Source organism: Patella vulgata, chromosome 1, assembly GCF_932274485.2.
Source record: "Patella vulgata chromosome 1, xgPatVulg1.2, whole genome shotgun sequence".
NCBI lineage: Eukaryota > Metazoa > Mollusca > Gastropoda > Patellidae > Patella > Patella vulgata.
Genome location: NC_065879.2, coordinates 36,847,156 through 36,872,995, shown reverse-complemented (window position 1 = coordinate 36,872,995; position 25,840 = coordinate 36,847,156). Strand labels below are relative to the sequence as shown.

The 25,840-nt window shown below is 35.7% G+C and overlaps 1 protein-coding gene across 1 annotated transcript; it reads left to right on the top strand.

Moving 5' to 3' along the window:
* Window positions 1-1,166: 1,166 nt before the first annotated feature.
* LOC126832218 (sodium/mannose cotransporter SLC5A10) lies at window positions 1,167-25,580 on the top strand. Its single transcript, XM_050562942.2, has 16 exons — window positions 1,167-1,475; window positions 3,615-3,785; window positions 8,913-8,984; window positions 13,824-13,928; window positions 14,144-14,203; window positions 14,977-15,081; window positions 16,030-16,135; window positions 16,400-16,480; window positions 17,957-18,162; window positions 18,830-18,965; window positions 20,706-20,813; window positions 21,587-21,737; window positions 22,033-22,201; window positions 22,582-22,797; window positions 23,493-23,589; window positions 24,302-25,580. Exons 2-16 carry the CDS (start codon window positions 3,702-3,704, stop codon window positions 24,541-24,543), a joined length of 1,938 nt encoding a protein of 645 aa, XP_050418899.1. The 5' UTR covers window positions 1,167-1,475; window positions 3,615-3,701; the 3' UTR covers window positions 24,544-25,580.
* The last annotated feature ends 260 nt before the right edge of the window (window positions 25,581-25,840 follow it).

Genomic DNA, 25,840 nt, shown 5'->3' with positions numbered 1-25,840 from the left:
ATTGAATTAGATTCAAATGGAAGGGGACCCGGAAACACTGACGACAATGGGAGCCTCAAGTGGAACGGGGAAGAGTCGGGCCCCACAGCGCGAAGACCCGGTCATGTGGCTTATAGTTTTTTAATTCACCATTTTTTCCAAAAAAAAAAGTGGACTGACAGATTCTAATCCTACCCACGCCCCTAGGTACCAACATTCAGAAAAGTCACCGATTTTCTTCTACATGTACTTTACATCAAGTAAAAGTGTATTTTTGCTATTATTAATTTACACCAACAACTGTTTTGAAAAACATTACTCGGCATACCTCCGGGTCCTTCTGTTGAGAACCCGCACATCTAGTACCCCCCCCCCCCACCCCTCCTACACCGGAAATAATTGGAAGAGAGACAGTCAGACCTTTTAATTTTCTAATGAATCGGATTAAACATCTTAATTTAGGGATACCTTTCTCAGCATACATTCAGTCAGCAACAAATGACATAAAGTTTGTTGATATGGTATATGGGATAATATGCAAGACATGATATTGATCATTGTGGTGTACTGTAGAGCTCCATATCTTAGTACTCCCCGGTTCCTCCCACCTCTACAGACTTCTGCCCACAAGCGAAAGATTGAATCAATTCAAAGGTATACACTATATTTTAGTCCCGCCTAGTGTAGTGTCGAGTAGACGCCATTATTTAGATTTTTTATTCATATTGCTTAAATTATAAACCATATGCTTTGCGATATCAATATTTCAGCATATTTATTAATTTATTTCCATGAGCAAGCGGTGGTGGCATTTTGGCCTAGTTAAATCTCTATATCAGGGGAGTGCAGAGGCTTGGTGACTACTACTTAGTTTTATGCACCCAAGATTCAAGTATAGGACTGAGAAATATGAGAAAAGTGGGCGGTGTAAATTATTATGGAAAACAAATGATGTAAACTTTGTATTCAAATTAGGTATAAATAAGCCACAATAATTTAGTTTGGCGGTTTGGTTTCCATAAATAAGATCTCCTACCAGACAATTTTAAATTTCCCTCTTCGATCGGATGATCCCCTCTACCGTCCCTGAAATGGATGCCGGTGCCCAACCACACACACCCCATGCCCTTCCGCCGGCACGCCACCGCCATAATATTGACAATGTCAACTATGTAAATAAAAGCACCATCTTGTAAATGGATACATCAAGGGTGTTAATACGAACTGATAAGACACGAAGCAATCTTAGATAAGTCCCGTGTCTTTATCATTGTTCACACGTATTATTATCATTATTTCAATGTCTTTTAAGTGTTTAAGATAGGGTGCTAGGGTCGAATTGCTATAGTAAATTATAACGTGTGTGTAGGGTAGTTTGTCAATCGTTTATATGCCTAAAGAAATTAGGACACCATGCTAAATAGTTGTTATTTTTTAAAAATATCATTGAGTTATATTCGGATCATCTACACAAACAGGAAGGGAAGCTTGAACAGGTAAGTTTTTTTTATATTCTAGCATGTTTATGAAATATTAGTAAGTGCAGGGGGGGGGGGGCGCACCACACACAAACAATTACTCAAGACAAACCCACGGACAGGGTACAATATACAGACATCACAAACAACAAACGCACATCAGATAAAGTGAATGGCTCCCGGGCCTGTATTGTCATAGATTTCAGTCAAAATGAAAAACTAATAATAAAAGAACCGACTCAAGAAAAGAGTGAATACGCGTAGTGTAACCTTCGAACAGTCAGGGGAGAAAAGACATGCTCTGGCGCTTAAAAATGGAACAAGGAGCGAAACTCACAATAATTCTTGTTATCCCACCTCGCGATTCGAACCAAGGATATTCAAGTGGGAAATTCCATGCAATGTATAACTAGAAAATATTAAGGTACACTCACATATAATGAATCAGCATGTAATTATAAAACCTTTTGTTTTATATATGTCTTTGGTCTTCCTTTAAAACAACTGGGTCATTTTCAAAGCTATTCCAGTCCATCACTAATAGATTCAATTATCAAACTAATGTCGAGAAAATTTGCTTCAGACAGAAATAGTCTAATATTAACGATTTTATAGCAAATCTTTGGTGACAAATAACGAGGGTTGGTTTTTATTCTGGGCCACATCCCTTACGTAATGGCAACTTACATATATATAACTTAATTGTTTAGAGATTATGTTACTGTCATTGACATATTGATGCTTACGTCAGCCATAAAGACTATCCATTGATGGATATAGCTAATTAAATTTCGTCCCATTAGCCATTTAAAATCGTACATTTCATGCAATTTATTTTAGTAGTTTTCAAGGACTAATTTCCAGATTCATAATTTAACTGTGTTACGGGAAGCTTTAAAAATTAGTCATGCCATAACATTTTCACAGAAGGCTGCAGAACGATAGATTTCGTCCTCTCTTTACCCCAATGCTTATTATAGCCTCCATAGCCTCTATAGCGCTAACAAGGTATACAGCAAAGGGAAGTTGTCATCAGAATCTAGGGTCGCGAAGAGATGCCCCCAATCCTTCACACCAAATTTGAAAAAGAATCGGTTAAAAACTGATAGCCTTGCTATTAAACAGGATTTGGGGCTCTATAGGTATTTGCAAATAAGTTTCAATTTGACTATAGTGTTGTATCGTACGTGCAAATTGTATTCGAAATTTAAGACAAATCTACAATGACTTGTGCAATTTCTTTTAGTGGTTTCCAAAGAATTTAAAGAAAGTCGGTGCAAAATATCATTGTTTACAAGTCAACGTGTGTACCGGAAGTCCAATTGGACACTCAAAGGTTCTTCTTTGCCCAAGAATTATTACAGCAAACAACTTAGTCACCAAGACTGTTATAAAAGTTAGTCTTGGGTTAATATTTTTACAAAATAAACCTGAATATTGAACATATTGGTATATTTAACGTATTAGCGAGTTGCGTGATATTTGTATATGGTTTAAGTAATTTAAATGAATATAAAATAGCCATTCACATTCTCTTGTCTGAAATGTTTGGTTAAGAAGACATTTCTAAAATATGACTTAAATAAGGTTCAAAATTAATGAAATTCTAACGTCCAAGGGCATGTATAAATATATATACAAATGTTTTATGCATGTATATGAAAGTAGAAATACAGTTTAAAAGAGACATTTGGTTTCGAGTTGGCCTGATTAGACCATGACCTCTGTGAAACTACATGGGACATGTGCAAATCAGACATAATAGAAAATTGAGATAAATGTGCCCAGCCATCACTCAGATATGCGAATTAAGGATCTTTGATCGTTTTCATTGCGTTTACCACAGATTTGTTAAAATGGGTCATTAAGGTAGTCTTAATGTGGAATAAATCAAAATCAATCATTTATTTTCTAGGTGAATAGTGCGAGTGATAATACTTTACAAACTTTTTGCTATCTTTCTTCCTAGACTACCATCGGTCGTCGGTTAAAATGATATAAATCAGTGTCACAGACCTACTATTTCTAGAACACGAAGACATCTGCTTATCAGGGTGACGATAAATAGCGAACTTCACATTACTGTTCTAACATAATCCTCTTACACTAGATAATCCTGTTTTTAAATTTCCTTTTTTCTTTAATGGAACAATTTAGTTTTAAGCTGTGAGTGAATTTCTGGAATTTATTTTGGTGTTCAGTTTGATTAAAGTGTATTCATCAGTATCAGAGCCTTGAATCAAGATGGACACGCCAGGATTAGACCATTGGGCTGACATCACAGTTGTTGCCATATATTTTGTTTTGGTTCTGGCAGTGGGTTTATGGGTAAGTAATTTTTATTTCTCTAAACTGTAGTAACAAACACACATAGCAGTTAGTTTATTGATGAGCGAGGTGTAAACTAGATCTTAGTTCGTAGTGTCTGACTCTTTATGGTGACATTTTGATGAAAAACTAATAATTAAATTTTAGATCTACATAAGATCTGACTACCGCTTTACCGGTTATCTGTTTTCTATAATATCTGACTTTGGCCACTTTGACTTTAACTGGCCTCATCCACTTTGGTCAGTTGCGATCATAAAATTACTTAAATATGTTATTACAGTTTACATAAAGTCTAAATATACTCTTCAAAAAAAAAAAGTAGGGGATATTCAGAAACAATACAAAACTGCGGAAATGCACTGCTGTTTTTATTACAGGTAACCAGTGTATGTTAATAACAGGCCAATTGCCCACACATGAACATAAACAGTTCATGTGGGCGGCTTACCTGACGGCCCCATTTCACTCGCAAAGAGATACACGTCAAAAGTGAAAATGGACGTTTTTGATTTTTGTCTTAATAATGAGTAATTGCTCCACCAATCCTCAGAATTCAGCAGTTCGTCATGGCATGCTGCTAATCAAGCGTCCAATCACGATTTGGGGCAATCTGACTCACTCCTCTTGCAGTGCCACGGCCAATTCTTGCGGTGTTGTGGGTTGACGTTGACGTCGAGGAACGCGTCTCCCGATCATGTCCCAAACATGCTCTATAGGGGAAATGTCAGGACTCATGGCTGGTTGAGGCATATGGAAAATATGGTGACGCTGGAGGTAATCATTCACGACACGAGCGCGGTGGGCACGGGCATTATCTTCGTGAAAGATGAAACGTCGACCTGCACGTTGAGCAAAGGGCAGAACTATCGGTGCCAGGATGTGGTCACGGTAGTTCGCACCAGTGAACCTTCCTTGAACAATATGCAAGTCTGTTCTGTCAGTCATGGTGATTCCTCGCCGCACAATAACAGACCCACGCCCGAATCTGTCATGTTGTCTGACGTTAGCATGACGCTCATTTACACGCCTCCAAACGCGAGCACGCCTATCGGTGAAATCCAGAGAAAATCTGGACTCATCTGAGAACATGACGATTACCCCAATTTTTACGCTGCCTACACCATTGACGCCTGTTTGCCATGTGCTTGCGAGTTAATGGAGGCACAACACGCGGTCGTCGCGTATGCAAATGGGCTGCATGTAGACGATTTCTAACCGTTTGGGGTGTAACTCGAATTCCTGTAACTTTGTACAAGTTTACAGAAAGCTGATTGGCCGTTTGTCCTCGATTTCGCAGGACCTGTGTACGAATGTATCGACCCTGGGCTTGTGTAGTGGCTCTAGGACGACCTGAACGAGGTCTATCATCAACATTGTGTGTTTGTTGGTACCGGTTCCACAGTCTGCTGGTCAAAGACTGTGACACATCAAGCATATTGGCTACTGCTCGCTGTGTAGAACCCATTTGAAGCATGCCAATAGCACGTGGACGTTCATCATGTTGATGATGTCTCATTGCAAATTAAACGTAACACACTAAAGCAAAGATACGCTAAACAGTAAATCTTATGCAAGAACCGATAGGAAAGCAAACATGGATAGGATTAACCAGCACGCGACAGTTTCCATCAACCCTTCCTTGATGTGTCAAATTTGAGAATGAACCCCTCAAACGTGTATGGTGTTATTGCGTGTCGCAAGTGCAGCTCAGTGGTTCTGTTGGGGCGATAAGTTTTCTTCATCTGTGAACATACTCTCAAAGCATGTCAAGTGTCCATGACTATTTATCATATCACAACCTGCATATGCATTTGCATTTCAATATCCCCTACTTTTTTTGATGAGTATATAAAAGAGATAAACACGAAAAAGAAATTATAGTATTATTTTAACTAGACTGTTCTGGCAGGTTTTTTAACAGATGGTCCAGAATTAATGTCCTTGTTTGTCAGATTTTCCGGAACAACTGAAGGTTAAGGGAGTTTCAAGTAATTCCCCATGGATTCTGTCGCTGTCACACTTATTTTATACTGTATCATTCTCCTGGTTATCTCTCTACGACTTATATAGCCAAAGTTTCGTATTACGTTTTTCCGTAGAGAAAACTACTAATCAATGTTGAAGATTATAGTCCTCCACATATTTAAGAATGTTTCTTTTCCCGTAAGACTTAAGTCAACATACTTTTTTAAAAAAAATGCAATTAAAGGGACACTATCGCCTATAGGGGTAACCCCCTCCCCCACCCCATTCGCATGACATACCCAATATCTGTGCTGTCAAATTAGTATCTCAGTTCCACGCTGCTCATACATTTATGATGCGCATTCTCTTTTTTCAAGATGTACTTTTTCAAAATTCATCATTTGCACAAAACGAGTTGTTACCCCTTTGTGATAAAAAAAACCTTTTTTTAGCAGAGAAAAATCTCTGATGTACTGTAAAATAGGGTACAATTCTGGATAATAATTTTGCTTTCTTCAAAATAACAAGATTTATTTTAACTGACCTTTTCTACGATATCACCCTAGGTGGAAGCGGACCATAAACTCGCTGACCCTGTTAGCTCTAAATGTTTGCTTTTGTTTATATTTATTCTCATGTCAAGATTTGGCAGGGAGATAAACATTTGCTATGTATCAGATTAACTTGATTCAAAAGTGTGTTTGAAAAACTCTTTCTACATTAAAAATATTCAAATACACAAATAACTATGCTAGATAAATTATTAGTCAGTTGGAATGATGAAATGCATGTATGAACACGATGAAAACATTTAATTGACTGGTGAATTAATGTATTTGGCGAATAATGGATCACTGTACTGGATGTATAATGAATTTGTGTAGTGAGTGTATAGTGGATTACAGCACTGAATGAATAATCAAATTTAATTAATGAATAATTAATTGTACCAAATAATTAATTAGTGGCACTGGGTGAATATAATGGTTGATTGTACTTTGTGAATGGTGGGTTGTATGAAATACACAGCAACTTAATTGAGCTGAATTAATGCGTATGTTGAACAAATGAGTATACTGAGTATACTGACTGAACAAATGAATATATTATCCGAAGAAATTAATATATTAACTGAACAAATGAGTATGTTCAATGAACAAATGAGTATGCTGACTGAACAAATGAGTATGTTCAATGAACAAATGAGTATACTAACTAAACAAATGAGTATAATAACTGAACAAATGAGTATAAATGAGTATACTAACTGAACAAATGAGTATACTAACTGAACAAATGAGTATACTAACTGATCAAATGAATACACTGAACAAATGGATAGCCAGACTGAACCCCAGTATAAAACCCCAGGGACGGACTTTGGCTCCGGTCGCTGAGTATGGTCCCGTGAGCCCCCCCCCCCTCTCTTCCTACGGGTGCGAGAAATAAATATTTTTAAAAGCTAATTTTAAATGGTGCCTCTATAGTATATCCCGAGTGCCAAACCCCAGCATAGAGACGGCAAACTATGAAATACTATATCAAGAAATAATTTGGTATCAAATTTTCTTAAAATTGCAGTCACAAACAAACTTCATCACATTAAGCCTTTCTAAGGAGATTGGCCAAGCTCCTATCGAACTAACAGGAGGAATGGAGTTGTTTTGTGTCGCTCTCGCATAGGTCATTCTTTTTTAACACACATTTTCATCTTGAAGCGAGAGCCTCAGCCAGAATGTGAACACTGTCATGTTCCTTTGACAGTTAAACACATTTTGATTGAGTGCAAGCACCTCAAAGATATTATTTGCTCATCTGGAGCTATATTGTAAAACGGTAAATTTTTTAAAAGAGACAAATCTTTATGGAAAATTTTAATTTGTATATTTTTTCGTTTTTCATGATTTATTAATGTACATTAAATTTTGTTATTTAATTTTAATTATATCGACTGTGATACATTTTTTTATTGATCTATATTAATATATTAATGTGATATTATTTAATATGTCTCGTATACGTCATCGTATGTTTCACGCAATAAACCCCGGTTGGAGCTGACGTGCTATAAAACCACATTTCGTTTCATTTCCCTAAAAAATAAAAAAAACCCAATACCCTGGGCGAATATAAATAGATTATTGCATTGGGTGAATAAATAAATAAATTAAAGCACCGAATGAATAGATAGGTTATTGCACTAAATGAATAGACAGATTATTGCACTAAATGAATGGACAGATTATTGCACTGAATGGATTGATTGTTGCACTGAATGAATAAATAAATTAACGCACTGAATGAATACATAGACTATTGAACTGAATAATTAGATAGATTATTGCACTGGATGGATGGATACATGTAGATAATTATATAGATAATTGCAATGGACAAATAGATAGATTATTGCACTGGATGAATAGATAGATTAAACAACTGAATGAATAGATAGATTATCGCACTGGACGAATAGATATATTATTGTACTGAATAGATATATTATTGTACTGAATAGATAGATAGATTTAACAACTAAACTGATTGAATAGACATATATTGCACGGAATGAATAGATACATGTAGATTAAAGCATTGAATGAATGGATAGGTTATTGCATTGGGTGAATGAGAATGGATAGGTTATTGCATTGGGTAAATGAGAATGGATAGGTTATTGCATTGGGTGAATGAATAGATAGATTATTGCATTGGGTGAATGAATAGATAGATTATTGCATTGGGTGAATGGATAGATAGGTTATTGCATTGGGTGAATGAATAGATAAATTGTTGCATTGGGTGAATGAATAGATAGATTATTGCATTCGGTGAATGAATAGATAGATTATTGCATTCGGTTAATAAATAGATTAAAGCACGGAATGGATAGAAAGGTTAAGACAGGATGAACAGATAAATTATTGCTCTGAATGAATAGACAGATTAAAACACTGAATGAATAGATATATTATTGCACTGAATGGACTTAATGAAAAAACGAATGTGATAATACAGCATTGGGAACAGAATTCAATATGTAAGTGAAGGAAATAAATATTGTTTAAATTATTTTTATGAACGTGTTTGTAAAAAGATTCTAGTTGTTTATTTTTAATACAAAATAATATGTATGCAGGTTACTATTTTTTATTCCAGTCACTATGTAGACCAAATCGTGGAAGTGTTAAAAGTTATTTTCTTGCTGGTAGAGACATGAAATGGTTCCCGGTACGTAGTTTGATTGTTTTTAAACGTTTTATAAGCTTTATAAATTTTTAACAATTGTGGTATAGGAAATGTTTCTGTGCAAGTACGTTCATTGAAAATTGAATTTTGACTTAGTACAACAAAACTAATAGAGTACTGCCTGATGTAATAAAATTGAATCAAGTCAATGACATTGTTTTATTTAATCAATTATTGCTATAAGTACTATTTAAAGTGTCTTAAAATTAATGTGAATAAAAAAATAACTTACAATACAATAGTATTTTATTTTTGGCTTTTTATAAAAAAAAAAAAAATTAGTTTACTATTAATATGAAACCAAATGAGAGGCAGTTCACTAATTATTCAGTATGTCAATATCATTACTAAAATAATAATGAAGACATGTTCAAAGATTTCTTTTGTATAAACAATTTAAGTATTATTGTAATGAAGACACGTTCAAAGATTTCTTTTGTATAAACAATTTAAGTATTATTGTAATGAAGACACGTTCAAAGATTTCTTTTCAGTGAAACACAAAAACAAACTAAAATCACATGTCAAACAATTCAAAATTCCTTTGTTAAAACTAATAATGGAATCATTTTATATAAACAATAAACTAACATCATCTGTTTAATGGTTTCAACGTCTGATTAGTAATCACAAATCAATTAACAAGTTGTGACTTTTCACTCAAGTTATCAATTTCAAATCAGACGTGACCACCAATCAAACAATAAAGAAATTTAAATCAGTTGAATAACTATACAAAGCTGAATGCCCAATGAAGTTTCTACATTTCATTCATGTTGCGATTTATTTGAATAATTATCATCATGGATATAATATAAAATATTCATAATCATTGTTGCCACACAGTTCCTGAAACTATGATATTATATATCCATATTAAAGGTCCTTAAACTTCTTTATAATATAGATTAATAATATTTATCGGAAATAATTTTAAAAAGATATTTGGTTATGTTTAAAGAATTTGTTTTATTCAAGAATTCTCGATGATTACGCGATTTAGAATTTGTCTGGATAAGGAATACAATCAACGGAAATAATTACATCTTTGCATCGATGAAAAAAAACCAACCCGGGAAGTTAGCTTCGAATGAAAAGTAGAAACATCGCGTCCCCGCCTGCCGCGGACCTTGTTCAATACACAGACTGAGCAACAAGACAACTTAATCATTAAAAACTATTTCCTCCCCTAAAAGCTAACATTTCCAACCAGTTAAATGTCAATGTTAAAAATAAAAAAAATGATATTTAATAAAGAAACTTGAATATTAATGCAGCATTGGCATTTCAAAGTTAACAAAGAACCGACATAAACTTCTTACGTAATTTAATTTGAATACTAATAAATTCCATCAATGTTAAAAAAAAGATATTTAATAAAGAAACTTGAATATTAATGCAGCATTGGCATTTCAAAGTTAACAAAGAACCGACATAAACTTCTTACGTAAATTAATTTGAATACTAATAAATTCCATCAATGTTAAAAAAAAGATATTTAATAAAGAAACTTGAATATTAATGCAGCATTGGCATTTCAAAGTTAACAAAGAACCGACATAAACTTCTTACGTAAATTAATTTGAATACTAATAAATTCCATCAATGTTAAAAAAAAATGATAATTATTAAAGAAACTTGAATATTAATGCAGCATTGGCATTTCAAAGTTAACAAAGAACCGACATAAACTTCTTACGTAAATTAATTTGAATACTAATAAATTCCATCAATGTTAAAAAAAAATGATAATTATTAAAGAAACTTGAATATTAATGCAGCATTGGCATTTCAAATTGAACAAAGAATCGACATAAACTTCTTAAGTCATTTAATTTGAATACTAAAAAATTCAAAAGGAAAGTTATATGCAAGAAATTAACAATTACAAAGCCATGATGAAAACAAAAGTTGTCTAACAAGCCATGACCGTTATTGTTAAAACTACAATAAAAAAATATTAGTAATCACAAATCAATTAACAATCAGTCAGAATTTACTCAACATGTCCCTTAGTAATCATAATTCCAAGCTACCTGTCAGCCAATCAGTGGTCGTTGATATCTGTTACACTGATGAACCAATAATATAATGATTTGTTAATTATTTACACGATTGATTTTTAATCATGATTATTGTAATCAGAATTTAGCGGGTATAAATATTTCGAAATTGACATATTAACCTCATTCGAGATTCACTCTCTATTCCTGCCAACTACAACTACTAAGATTATCCAAATTAAGTCAACCCTGTCAAGATGGAAACTAAAACATCGACCATTGGTAAGTAATATTGTTTATCAGAATCTTAAGGGCACCGGTTACTAAATACCTGTAGATCCAAGTTAATTGCCGAGTCCTCATACAGCATTAAATATTGTTGCCTTATTTTGGACAAATTATCTTGCCTGATGTACCTGAAGGTTTATGCTTAGTGTATTATACATTATTTATATTATTTTTTAAGTATGGTTTACTATTATTTCAGGATCCTCAAGTCACCCGATGGAGACCAATAAATACAAACATAGATGTCCTGCCAAGATAGTTTTATCCAATAACAGATATCAACCATATAATAGAACTGTGGCACTCTCTGAAACGTAAGTACAAAGTTATGTTTTCATATTATTTAACAATTTTCATATTATTAAGAATGACAATCTAGAAAATATATTTCGAGTGAGATACCCATGATTGTACAGATCAAAAGATAGAATGTCCATATGTTTAATTTACCTTTCTATCGTTTCAGGTCCCCGGCTAGTCAAGAGGTTGTTAATATTTTGGCCAAGATGAATCACCGAGTAGGTGAAGAAGGTTTTTATGTCCCCACGCCATCTACTATGCCTACTGTAGCATACTTCAACTTTGATCCACAGACCAACTTCTACCCCGAGCCAAGTCATAACTACTGGCACACCAACAACGTGACAAGATCAATGTCTACCAGCCCATCAGCAACCCGTAACCAGAGCCTACCACCCTGTTCTCCATTAACACCATCATGTGCCTACTACAAGGCCACCGACCCCTGCTTCACCTATCCGGAAGAGCTGATGCCTCCAACATCTATTTTCACTGCTTCCCTTGCTCGAGGTATGATGGAAGAAGAAACCGACAACGGACACATGGATGATACTAATGACACCCAGAAAGAACCGAGAGCTTACGATATCGCCAGCATCCTCAGTTTACCCGAGCAGAAATGCGAAGTGAAGACATACGACTTCTTTGAAAGTGTATTAGGTTTTGATATGGTAGCGCCCCAAATAGATTACATTCCATCTAACACACAATACTCCACATTTTATGGTACGGAACCAATATCTCAAACAAGTACTGAATCGACAGTCACCACAACACCGAAAGCAACAGAATTTACAGTACCTACACCAAAACCAAAACATAAGCCAGTCAAACTACCCAATAGTCGACAACACGAATGTGAATATTGTGGGAAATGTTTCAATCAGCGATCAACCCTGAAGACTCACGTCCGTATTCACACCGGAGAACGACCCTATGGCTGCCAATATTGTGGAAGAACCTTCTCGGATAATTCAACTTACATTAAGCATCTAAGAACACACACCAAAGAAAAGCCTTATGTCTGTACTATTTGTAGTAAAGGTTTTGCACAGTCTGGTAATCTCCAACGTCACAAGAAATCTCATAAATAAATACAAATATCCTCACACCAAAGTGCTATGCTAAAGTATTGTTATATTATTGTTATTGTTTTTTATGTCTACTATTTGTCATAAATTATTTAATAAAATATGAAAATCGAAGCCTTTTGTTACTTAAAAGATGCTGGAGTCGAGGGAGATGAAATATATAGTCTGTTACGACTAGCTGCCATTACGCTTGAAACATGTCAAACATTTTATTACCAATCATATGATTACTTAATTGAGTCATGCAAATTATATTACCGATAGAAAGCACATCTCGATGCAAGTAGGAGGGTTGGGTGGCCGAATGGTTAGTACGTGCGCACGGTATCATAAGGTCTGTCATTCGATTCACCGGTTGTACGTGACAAGAAGTAGGGTCGCATGCCCAACCTCGTGGGTTTTCTCCCACTGCTAAAAAAACCTACACACAAGCGAATTATTGAAATGACCTAGTTTGGGCGTTAAACTCTCTCGATTTAAGTATACATAATGTATTTGGTTAGAATACACTGATTACATGTTTACTTATACCCTTATGTATATAAATCCATTTACTTGCTGCGTATTATATGGTTTATTTGTGGTTCAGATAAGAGATATATTGTACATCTATGTATCTTTACAATCTATGATTTGTGTCTAAAATAATTATGTGCATTATTTTAAACCTTTGGTTTATACTATCCCAACATTGGCTTAAACATACATTATGCAAGAACTAAATCTGTCTATTGCATGTCTTTCTTTAGGTCTGAAATGTTATCTAAATTCTTAATTAGACATTAATTAACCTATCCAGACCATGGCCTGTGATCTTATGTGGATTGTGAGTCGATTTACTACATAAATTTCCTTCACGATTTAACGATTAAATGTATAATCGAGACTATGCTGTTTAACGTACTGACTTTAGTAATGATGATAGAGGCTAGGCAGAAATTTCAAACGCTTAGTTCTCGGTTCAAAGTGGATCAATTTGAATGAAATTTTCAGCAAATTGCCTTTACATTACAGTATCTAGTTTTTAACTATTATAGTGAGAACTGCCAACTCGTTATCGAATATCCCATAATGTATCTTTAATAAAGAAAGATTTACACCAAAATCAAATTAAAGAGAACGCAAATATGATTTTGCAGGTTGGAGCATCGCTATTCTCCAGTAATATTGGCAGTGAACATTTTGTAGGACTGGCTGGTACTGGTGCAGCATCTGGTATAGCTATGGTCATGTATGAATGGATTGTAAGTATGGTCAAGTGGTTCGGTTATTTCACGCCAAACATAGCACAAAATGAAAGCTCTATTGAGTTCACCACTCCTCTTTTGCCACGATTACATAACTCCACATTGGTTACTGGTCACCACTATCGTGTAATGATTACCATAACATGACGAACATAATAATATTTACCTAATAATGCAAGGTCAACTTTGATTGTACGATTTGTATATTTCAGTCAATGCCACTAGTAATTTGTTTAGGATGGATATTTTTACCTGTTTATATATCAGCTGGGGTAAGTTTATAGTAGCTATTCTGTGGTCTGAGTGCCAACATGAAGTCACACTATTATACAATGAACGAGGTTTAACGTCATATGCTTTTCTACAAGTTCCCAGAGATATTCCAGTGTAGTTTTCCCTTGTCAGCGGTGCAATACATGGGCCTGGAAAGGAATAATGTCTAGTCGTCTGGATGGTACGAAAATAAAAGAGATACCATGTACTACTACTAGCCGGCATGCACCTAAAAGAATCCTTGACAGTTGGAATTCAACGAAGAGTAGGCGAGATAGCGTCCGTCTGTCTTCATCATAAGCTCGGTTGGCTCTCGGCCAATGCTTGTTTGCGATATCAACTCGGTGGAAGCGGACGTTAAATAAATTTATTTCACACACTCGACCAATACCGGGATGGAACCCCGGCAGACTAGTTAGTGATTCAGCGCCCTACACACTGAGTCACCGTGGCTACTAAATAGTTTTATGATAGTTCTCTATTAACATTGATCCATACAAATCGTCATTATTGACTGACAACATCGATATTTACAACGAAATCTCCTAAACGTTTACCCAAGACTGAACATTTTGAAAATACAGTCTACTTCCTGTACTGTCCTCTGTAGGCTTGTTTATGGTTTTAGTCCTGCGTCAAGTCGTGTTTTAAGTATCCCAAATCTTCCCCTACCTCTAACCAAATTTATAAAGAAATCCTTATTACTGTTTTGTTGACACGGAGGACAATTTAACGAGCAGAAATAAAAATTAGAGAGGTTTATGATTTACAGGTTTACACAATGCCAGAATATATGGAGAAGAGATTTGGTGGGAAGAGGATTAGAGTATATTTAAGTTGTTTATCTCTAGTACTCTATATAGTAACTAAGTTAGCGGTTCGTATTTTTACAAGTATGATATATTTTTTAAAAAGAAATAAATCCGAAAAACATAAACCCTCATATCAATCATATCGTGTTCATATAAATCGACCTAAATGACAGCTTTTTCAGTACGGTGCCACTAAGGGTTCAGTTCTTGCATCGACATTTTAAAACACAACCATTATGTATTCTGCAAAGAAAAAGGAAGAAGGCAGTACCTACAATTTTGGCCAAATACGTTGGTATCGTTGTGATCAGCAGTATCTGCTTTATCAGTATATCTTTATTCCTGTATCTAAATTAGGTAAAGAGGTATACAGTGTCGATTTGGGCAGTAAATGTAAATTGCCCTGGTATAACTAAGGAGAAACGCAGTAAGTGTAGATACTGCTATTCTCATTGATACACCTATGTCAACCCTGAGCGAGGTTTCGGCAGTAAATGTAAATTGCTCTGGTATAACTAAGGAGAAACGCAGTAAGAGTCGATACTGTCGTTCTCCTTGGTACATGTATGATAACCTAAGACGAGGCGTTGACAGTAAATGTAAATTCCCGGGAAAAAGAGTAATTATGCCAACTGTTAGGACACAACTGAACGTGGAAATGTCTATAACAATAATATTTATGCTTAAATATGCAGTTTGTAAACTGTCCGTACATCACAGAAACAATTAGTGAGTATATGTAGATACTGCTTTTCTCCTTGGTTTTACAGTGGGAACCGGAAATGGTTCAGAGTCATAAAATACGCAGTATATGCATTATCTCAGTCCCACAGAGAAATATATGAAAATCGACAAGTTCTTTCTAAAGAGAACGAAATTATTTCCTTACGTTAGGACAGTATTGCATATGGATCACTTGAACCTGCACAGTCAGCATGGATATTTGCTTTAAATTGTCTTTTGATGCATTGCTAAGCCAATAAAATATACCTGTTAAAATTTTATATCTACAGGTTAGTATATATGCTGGTGGATTATTTATAAAACTAGCTCTAGCATGGAATATGTATATATCTGTTACTGGTTTATTACTAATTACTGGTTTATATACAGTATTAGGTAAGTATGTTATATATCTACTACGGGACGATTATGAAATGTTTAGACGGTTATGAATATAGGATGGAAATGGCACACCGATTGCATTTCCCATCAAATTATTAAATCCACTTAGATAACAGTTATATGTTTAATGTTCTTCAAGCGCGAGATGCAACTGTCTGGAGAAATCTGATGTTTTTTTCCTCTGGTGACAAACAGTTCCGATTTTCAGGAATACTCACTAATTTACATGCCCTGACGGTTGTTTTCTGATTTTTTTAGGGGGATTGGCAGCTGTCATCTACACAGATACATTTCAAACTGTCGTCATGACGATAGGAGCTTTAATATTATGTGCTATAAGTAAGTAGATGTAATCAGCGGCAAACCCAGGCCCTTGGCAAAACACTGCTCGTTGTCTCGTGATGGGAAACATCTGAACACCATGGATTATAAATGAAATGGGGTTCAATATTCTACATTTTACCTGGCCAACGGCGCTACGGCCTAATCTTATATCAAAAGCAAACTGTCAAGGCTTACTTTACGTGCACTCCAATAAGTACACGGGACACTGTTAATGTTAGGCCCTTTCTTCAAAAACAGAAACGCATAGTCCATTTTTCATCATTTTTTTTATTTAAACGGGGTCGTTGTTTCCATAAATATTACTTGTTTTTAATGTCATTATGTAAGGATAAAAGAAATTTAGAATTGGTTTAAATGTAGGGTCATTAATTTTGACTGGTCATACTTTTTGCCGAAATTTGTTTTCGCTTGGTTGTACAAAGACACGAGTTTAACAACTTCGCAAGCGTTTCGCATGAAAATGAAAACTAACGCCTTTAAAATCCCGGGGTTCTCAGTTTCAAAATCAGTTGCACCTGTAAACACTCAACGAGTCAAGTGAAGTCACAGCTGAACGACGACCGACGCAACAACGCTATCGGTCGGTTACAAGCGGGTGAATACCAGCCAGATGTAGCCACGCTGCTGAATGTTTCCCAGGGTACAATTTCTGAAATTTCTCGCTTTTGGGATAGGTACCGACGGCGAAGTTCAACACGTGTCCGCCCAAACTCAGGCCAAACCAGAGTGACCCCACCTGCCCTGGATCATCACATCCGGTTACGTAATTTGCGGAAACGGTTCACAACAGCGACCTCTACTGCAGCAGCAATTCGTGGACGGCGTAGGATCTCAGACTAGACAGTCCGCAAACGCCCACGTGAAACCGGATTACGAGCAGTTAGAGCTGCTGTTTTGAAATACCGCGACAGCGTCTAACCCGACTTCAGTGGGTTCAGAAACACAGGGTATGGTCACAACAATGCTGGAGAACAATTTGGTTCAGCGACGCGTCGAGGTTCCTGTTGCAACAAAGCGATGGTAGAACGAGTTTATACCGACGACGAAATGTCACAATATAATTTGTTGTATATAATTTGTTGTGCAATCTAGTGCAAGGTCCAGGTGAATATACAGCTGAGTGCAGTTAGGCGTGGCCCCCGTCGTAGACAAAACATAAATGTCCACACTTGGACCCCCTTTACAGAGTTGTGTTTTTGAACAATTTTCACAAAAGTAGTTTTAGAGTTATTATGGCTGTCTAATATGATTTTTGATCAAAGAGATTGACTACATCAATACCGATTTGCCCCCTACCCCCACACCCGACTGATAATGTTGTTGATCAACCAATTTTACCAATTTTCTAAGAAATTAACAAATAATGTACACTGATATAATAATTGTTTTTATGAAGATTTATGGTCCGACTGTCTTATACAGAGTTTTATTATTCACATTGCTTAATATTTCATGGGTGCTTATTTTAAGGTTTTGATAAAATTGGGGGTTATGAAGCTTTGCAGTATAAATACATGGAAGCTATACCATCTGTTCGCGCAAATAATACAACTTGTGGGGAACCTAGAGCAGACGCTTTTCATATCTTCCGTGATCCTATCAACTCAGACAATCCATGGCCAGGACTCCTGATACAAACTAGTTTGGGCTGCCTTTGGTACTGGTGCTGTGATCAGGTAAGGCGAGAGAGAGAGAGGGGTCTTTAGTGATGGGTGTAGACCGGAGGACCTAGAGAAAACCCACGAGGTTGGACAGGTAGCTCTATATCACGTACACGAGGGAACCGAATCCACGCCACTTGAATCAATGGCAGACCTTATGATCTAACGCGCACACGTTAAACCATTCGGCCACCCAACTCTTGATCATGTAAGGTCTATATTGTTAACCTTAGAAAAAAAACTTACCCTATTAGGATCTATTTTCGCACACGAGGTTAAGTAATATCGTACTAATTTTAAGGAGCTAAAAATAATTACATGATCGACATCATGTCGCCATTGATATGTTTATCGAAATGCTCTCGATTTTATACGACTTGCTCACATTCGATTTTCTAGTGATGGTGATACACGAAACAGGTTATAGAATCAAATCGGATTTCTCTCGCTTTCCTTTGCTTAATGTTGTCTACTTCAGGACCGACTGCATATTGACTGATCCTGAAGACTTTGTCATTGTCCAAGCCCCTTCTGGCAGTTGTAAAGACTATTATCCTTTGTACATTTTTGTTTCCAAACACTTGGCGTCATTTTTCGACCCCTTTCTATTTGTACAGACTATTGGGGTCTTTTCTACATATACGTGAATTATATGTACTTTAATTGTTATAATCCATTTAAGGTCATCGTTCAGAGAACACTAGCTGCTAAAAACCTAACCCACGCTAAAGCTGGTTCTATATTAGCTGGATATCTGAAACTTCTACCATTATTTCTAATGATATTCCCGGGTATGATTAGTAGAGCATTGTATCCAGGTTAGATAACTCTTATTAAATTTACTTTATATATGCATCGAATGTCATATTGGTTTTAAAAAGAGGTCATCAGTGTACTTAAATGATTGTTGTAGCAGGGAAATTCAGTATTTTGGGTAAATTAATTGACTACCACAAATTGCCTTGTAAACCATAGAAAATCAGATAGTCTCAGAATAACCCAAAGACGGGTCGGGTCGACCACACATATTTTAAACATATCAGAATAGATTATTTGGATGTATAGATACAGAACAGTGTGACGATTCAACGCAAAAGGATCACGAGGCGATAGCTGGAGAGACATATGCATTCAGTTCATTACTATCCTTTTAAATTACAAACAGTCCGGTTCCGATGAATTAGTTGTTGTGATATCGCCATCAGAAAGGTTATCTTAAAATGGTTAGCCGTTGGGGGGGGGGGGGGGGTCTCGACTCCATTATAGCCCCCTCCCCCCATCGGGCAAACAAAGCAATGCACTGGGACCCCAGCACACAGCCACTCGCAGGAATGCAAATGTTAATGGTCGATGAAATTAAACTTATATTTATTATTTATTATTATATAGTATTCAATTATTGCCACCAACATACATCATAGCATAGGGCCCCTGTCTAGCGCACGAACCCGAGGGATACATAGAAATATCACGTGAATGTAATTCCCTGCCCAGAAATACGAATGAACTATTGAAAAAATTAAAAATGTTCTATAGTCCAATATACTGAAATATACGTCTGTCTCGGCTACGATTCTTAAACTACTTAAAACTGAACACAGCTTCCTAAATATTTGAAATGCAAGGTGAAGGTGGGAACTATATCCTTCCAATAAACTGTAAATCAAATACCGCACGATACAACTTATTATATCGTCTGGTCTGATCCCATAAACGTCTTTATAGAAAGTTCTACATTTCTATAGTACATTTGTAATGACCGATTAACCGATTTATATAAGGCCGATGACGACAACGAAACGATTACATTAACTTTCAAAGATCAGTTTACATTTTCAATCATTTTGAAGAGGAATAGATTGAATAAGACAACGTACACGCATATCTTAACTGGTATATCGACTCGTGTACATGAAGCTAAAAAAAAAAAAAAAATAAGATGATTTTAAAGAAGCTGAGACGAAAGATGCCAGTGGTTTCTTGCTTTAAGCAAAAAAAAAAAAAAAAAAAAAAAATAAGGGATTTTAAAAACTTCAACGCAATAATTCAGACATTTTAAGACCAACAATACGCTTTATTTAATGCTAGAGAAAAGGAATTTGCAGGGATAATGTCATTTCGGACTCCCCCTTTTTTGAATTCCAAATGTCATGGGTTCTCTGAAATGCACTGCAATGTTTACACCGAGGGATTTTTTGTTTTATCCGAAAGACTGGGTACACTTTCCATCTAGTGCCAACGGTTAACACTCGACTATAATGGTCAGCACAATACGTTTTTGCAGACAGTGGGTTTCTTCAAAGTTCAGGAATCTTTATCTGTACTGCAAATGTCTGTTACGTATACAGGTTCCTTGTCAGCCGTACATGTCATTCTGGTCGTTACACGAATATTTCGAACCAAATGAACAAGAATGTGACGTTTCTAGCACCCCGACGGTGCCAGTAAAAACCAGTTCAGAAACACCAGCACCCGAATGTGATGTGCTGTTTACCATACCAGAACAACAGACCTAAGTAGTCAATTCTCATATCTCCAATTTATACCTAATTTTTCAGATTCAATTGGTTGTGTAGATCCCGCGGAATGTGAGAAATATTGTGAAAATGCTGTTGGTTGTTCCAATATAGCTTATCCTAAATTAGTACTAGAGTTACTACCAGTAGGTGAGTACCGTCAATTCCAATAAATCCCAAGTCTTTTTCCGTCACCCCGCGGTCGTCCATGGATAATTTGTCCCCTAGGACAATTCGTCCCCTAGGTCTATTCGTCCCCTAATTATGATCAACAACTAATTCTAAAGAAATGGGAAGAAGTTGAAACTAACTGATGTCTGGTCTAAATTTACATTGTTTTATCATACATAATAATGCATATTGATTATAAGTCAAGTGCATTATTGACAATGGACAATGCCCATAGTAAAGGGATACATGGATTCTCTAACTCACAAAAGGTGTCACTGTTCATAGCTGATTACTACATGTATATCAATTGGCTCGGAGAAACTCCAGAAATCATTAAGTTAAGGCCTAGATTTAATACTAAATGTAAAACGATGTAAAACTAGCACCAAAACTTAGATTTGGGATAAAAAGTAAAGATTAATTCAGTTGTTGATAATTGAAATACCACTATTGTTGTCCAGGGACAAACTGTCCTAGGGGATGAATTGTCCTAGGGGACAAATTGTCTGGAGAGACGAATAGTCCTATGATACGAATAGTCCTATGATACGAATAGTCCTGGGGTGAATTGTCTCAGGACGAATTGTCCAGTAACGAATTGCTCAGTGGTGAATTGTCCTAGAGCCGCCAATGGTAGTCTAGGAAGAGTCGTTGAATTATATAACTGAGTCAATGCGCGTTCAACAAATTTTCAATCTCTTTAGACTTAACATTGCTGGACGATTTAGCGAGTATTGTTCACTGTGTTTCAGGTTTGAGGGGTTTATTAATGGCGGTCATGTTATCAGCTATAATGAGTTCTCTGACGTCCATCTTTAATAGCGCCAGTACATTATTCACCATGGATCTATGGCGGAGGATGCGACCTGTAGCACAAGAAAGAGAATTACTTATAGTAGGAAGGTATGTCAGTTGGTATCTTTGTTTTTTCTACTTGGACACAATGTTATTTTCTTCTCACGAAAACACGATTTTTTTTAACAGTTTAAGTATGTTGCATGTGGTTTGCGTAGTGTTTTTCGCGGGGAGTGGGGACGTTGTCTGTAAGCGCATTAAATGTCCCGGGCGGCAAAACTCAGGGTATACCAGTACCGTGGATAATCTCTGTTGGTGTAGTTAATATCATTCAAATAAGATTAGAAACAGATACTTGTCCGATTTAATGCTTCTTCTAACCTTTTGTTTGTTTTTAATGCAGATTATTCGTCCTCTTCTTATGTGGTGTGAGTATCCTTTGGATTCCACTTGTAAAATCTTCACAAGGTGGACAACTCTTCAATTATATTCAAGCTGTCCAGGGATATCTTGGTACACCCATTACATCGTTATTTGTCATGGCGGTGTTCTGGAAAAGAATGAATGAAAACGTGGGTATTTTTCCTTTAAATGGTAACTAACAGTTATTCCTATTTAGTAAAATTTCTGACGGAACCAAGCGTCTACATTTATTATATGCATTTATTTGACAACCTCTGTCAAATTAGTGAGCGTAACAGGCCTATCGTTATCCCCTATGTGTTCATTGTCATAACTTGTCTTTTATATAGAATTAGATAGTTACCCGCCTCCCTCAGTGAATGTATAGTCCGTGTCAACAAGACAGAAACCTAGCACGGGAAGACAAATTTATGTCAGTTATAAGTTTATGTACAAAGGCCAGTAAGGTTTGGTAATCTACACATTCATTATTTTTAAAATGCTGCCTAAACTACCGCTGCACCATATACTAGCATCAATTATTTTTCAGGGTGCTTTTTGGGGAATTGCTGTTGGACATGTCTGTGGAGTGATACGAATGGCAGTAGATTTCAGTTATCCAGCACCAGAATGCGGGGAAGAAGAATCTCGTCCTTCAGTGTTACTTTATGTCCATTATACATATTTTGGTTCAATGATACTAATTATAACGTGTATTAGTATAGTTATATTTAGTTTAATTAGTAAAGCTCCTACAGAAGAACAAGTTAGTATACCTAGGAACCCACCATAAAATAATATTTAGTTATACATCATATTCAATTAGTAAAACCATAACAGAACAACAGAAGCATATTAATGTTTAGTAAATCCATTGTGAAGGGGCATGTCAGTGTTTAGTTGTTGATTGCCAAGTTTGTTAATCTGCTACAGAAAAACGGATCGGCATATAGATGTAGCTGCCTCATTAGTAAACACAACAGCAGAACACAACAGTTATTTTTATTCCAATTAGTAAACCCACAACAGATTAGTTAGTTAAATCCAATTAGTAAGCTCACAGAAGAACAGATCAGTTAAAATATTAAGTTCAATTAGTAAACTCACAGAAGAACAGATTAGTTATATATATTTATATAAAGTCCAGTTAGTAAACACACAGAAGAACAGATCCGTTATATATATTAGGTCCAATTAATAAACACACAAAAGAACAGATAATAGTTATATATTAAGACCAATTAGTAAACCCCCGGAAGAAAAGTATATTCTTAACCACCACAACTTTAAAGCAGACGATATTTACCAACTAAAATTGCATGATTTAGGTATAAAGGTACATTCATTACTAAGCAATGAAATCTTTAAATGAGTTGGTATATTGTATTCTTATTTTAGTTATAAAATGACAATTTTATTCTCCTCCTCGTTTAATTCTGTTTTTTTTTTGTTTCTTTGTAGTTACGCGGGGTAACGTATTGGACCAGGATAGATAAACTGTCCGAAGAAACCAGAAAATTCGAGGAGGAAAATCTTAACTCATTCAATGGGCATTCTGGTAAACATTTTTTCCTCTTCTTAATTCCCCTCTGTATGATAATCGTAATCTTCTGGGGTTGCCAACTGGAGCACGAGTAAGACATATTCAACTTTAATAAATACAGAATAACAGCGGGAAAATCAAGGACAGAACAAACTATACAGTGGAACATACAAAACATTAAGCTGGAAAAATACGAATAAATTTGTATCTATGAAAACATCAATCTTTCGGGGAAATAGCATGTCACCTCTACAAATCTTTTCATTATTCAACAAATTAGACAACATAAACCATAAAAGTATTTCCACATAAAATAAATCAGGGTATTTTATATCAGAATGTCTTAGAAATTAGTTCATTCAGCCTGGACATTTGGGGAGGTTAGGGTAAGGTTGCCTGCCTAACCTCATGGGTTTTCTCCGGGTCATTCGAACTCCTCCCACTGCTAAAGTCCCCTACGCGCAAGCGAATTATTGAAATACAATTGTACCGCAATATTAATCCCGAAATGACATAGTTTGTGTTGAGTGGATTTTAAACCCCATATCAATCTACCTGAACATTTGATATGCACGCAAAATGTTAGCCTGCTGCCATTTTCATTGCATGTTGGATATCGAAAGTACAACCTTTATTGATTACGATATCGACCACGTTATCGCTGAACGTAGGCGAAATGTACATATCTTGTTGACGTTACAACATGTAAACGATTTAATTATTTCAGATATGAAACTAGAATCTAGTGAAGAAGTAGTTATAGAAGAAACTGAAACGAAAGGCTGTAATTATTGGGCCAGATTTATATGCGGTTTACCTGAAAACAAACCAGATCGTGGCACACCGGGAATATCACAGAAACAAATCAGACAATTTCTTTACGAAAATCCAAAATGGCAGACATTTATGAATATCAATGCTGCTCTTGGTTGTGTGGTAATGGCATTTTTAACTGGTTTCTTTCATTAAGGATTGTTGTCTTAATTCATTGTTTGGAGTTGTTTGTGAAGCATACGGAACGACATCACCACAACCATGAATCCACAAAATAATCTATTTGAATTGAAATAAATTTGAATTGAAATTCATGTTTTGGGTTCTCATTTAGAACAGAATAAGGCAAAACAAAATTTTAACATTATTAGTTTACTGGAAACCTGCGATTTCGGATAAAAATGTTAAGGATTTTTAAAACTGTGCAGCGTTTTTCGAATGTTATAGTGGTTACTGATACTTAAAGTAGCTAAGTCTCTAACTCAATATCATCCAAAATCTTCAACATTGAAAACACGATTTATTTGTCAAATTAAATCAACATTGATGTTGTGATCTTACCGGAATAAGATGGGCTTTTGATATCCAATATTTAAGACAAAATAAACATTTTACCATTGGTACACGAATCGTGTACCATAATGCGCTTCAGCCTCAGTTGTAAAAAGAGACTCTTGGGACGAGGCTAGACACATTGCACCAAATCGAACGGCGTATGTAGACTGGAATAACTAGACGCTAGAAATGTGCACTCGATTGAGACTACAGGCTTATTTCGCCGAACATAACTGATTTGAAATTGGAGTAAAAACGGAAACGATTGAATGAAAATCAGTTTATATACATTCATATTACAGTATTATATGCGTTGCGACCCACTTTTGTCAATTTCTAGGTCCTAAATGTTAGCGATTTAGCTCCTTTAAGCATTCTTTGGATTCCATTTTACAGTTTGTGTTTGGAGATAATGATTCTGTTTGTGACTTAGTTCAACACTATTATCCAGTATAAGTAAATGTATATAATTGTACATTACATGTATTTAAAATGTAAGACGACATTGTCCCAAAAACATATAGGGCATAGATTTTGTCAAAATAAACATTTGTATCAGATCACACGTGGTCTGCAAGCACTTGCTTTTGTTTTTTTATGTTTTATTTTATACCGTTGAATACTGGATTGTGCAGCTTAAAGACCGTGTGACTGTTTCAGCCTTGGGTAACAAATCTAAATAGGACCAAGTGTTGTCACTATCGGTAGTTTCGGTAATCTCACAAGCAGAGTAGATGAAAATTAGATATTCATTTAATCTGGCTTTATTAGGTGAACGGACGCCATTAATATAGATGTATCTGTGAATGAAATTAAATATAATAGCCAATGGTTTTTTTGTTATTATATACTAGCGGTTGGCCTGGCGTGGCATGGGTAGAGCCCTGAACCGGAAGTTTATAACTTCGAAACCGAAAGTGGTAGTGCCACGTCATCG

Coding starts and splice junctions, on each gene's coding strand:
- LOC126832218 (XM_050562942.2), top strand. CDS start 3,702: ATGGACACGCCAGGATTAGACCATTGGGCTGACATCACAGTTGTTGCC. Junction 18,163..18,829: donor GGTACTGGTGCTGTGATCAG/GTAAGGCGAGAG, acceptor AATCCATTTAAG/GTCATCGTTCAGAGAACACT. Junction 21,738..22,032: donor GAATTACTTATAGTAGGAAG/GTATGTCAGTTG, acceptor TTTTTAATGCAG/ATTATTCGTCCTCTTCTTAT.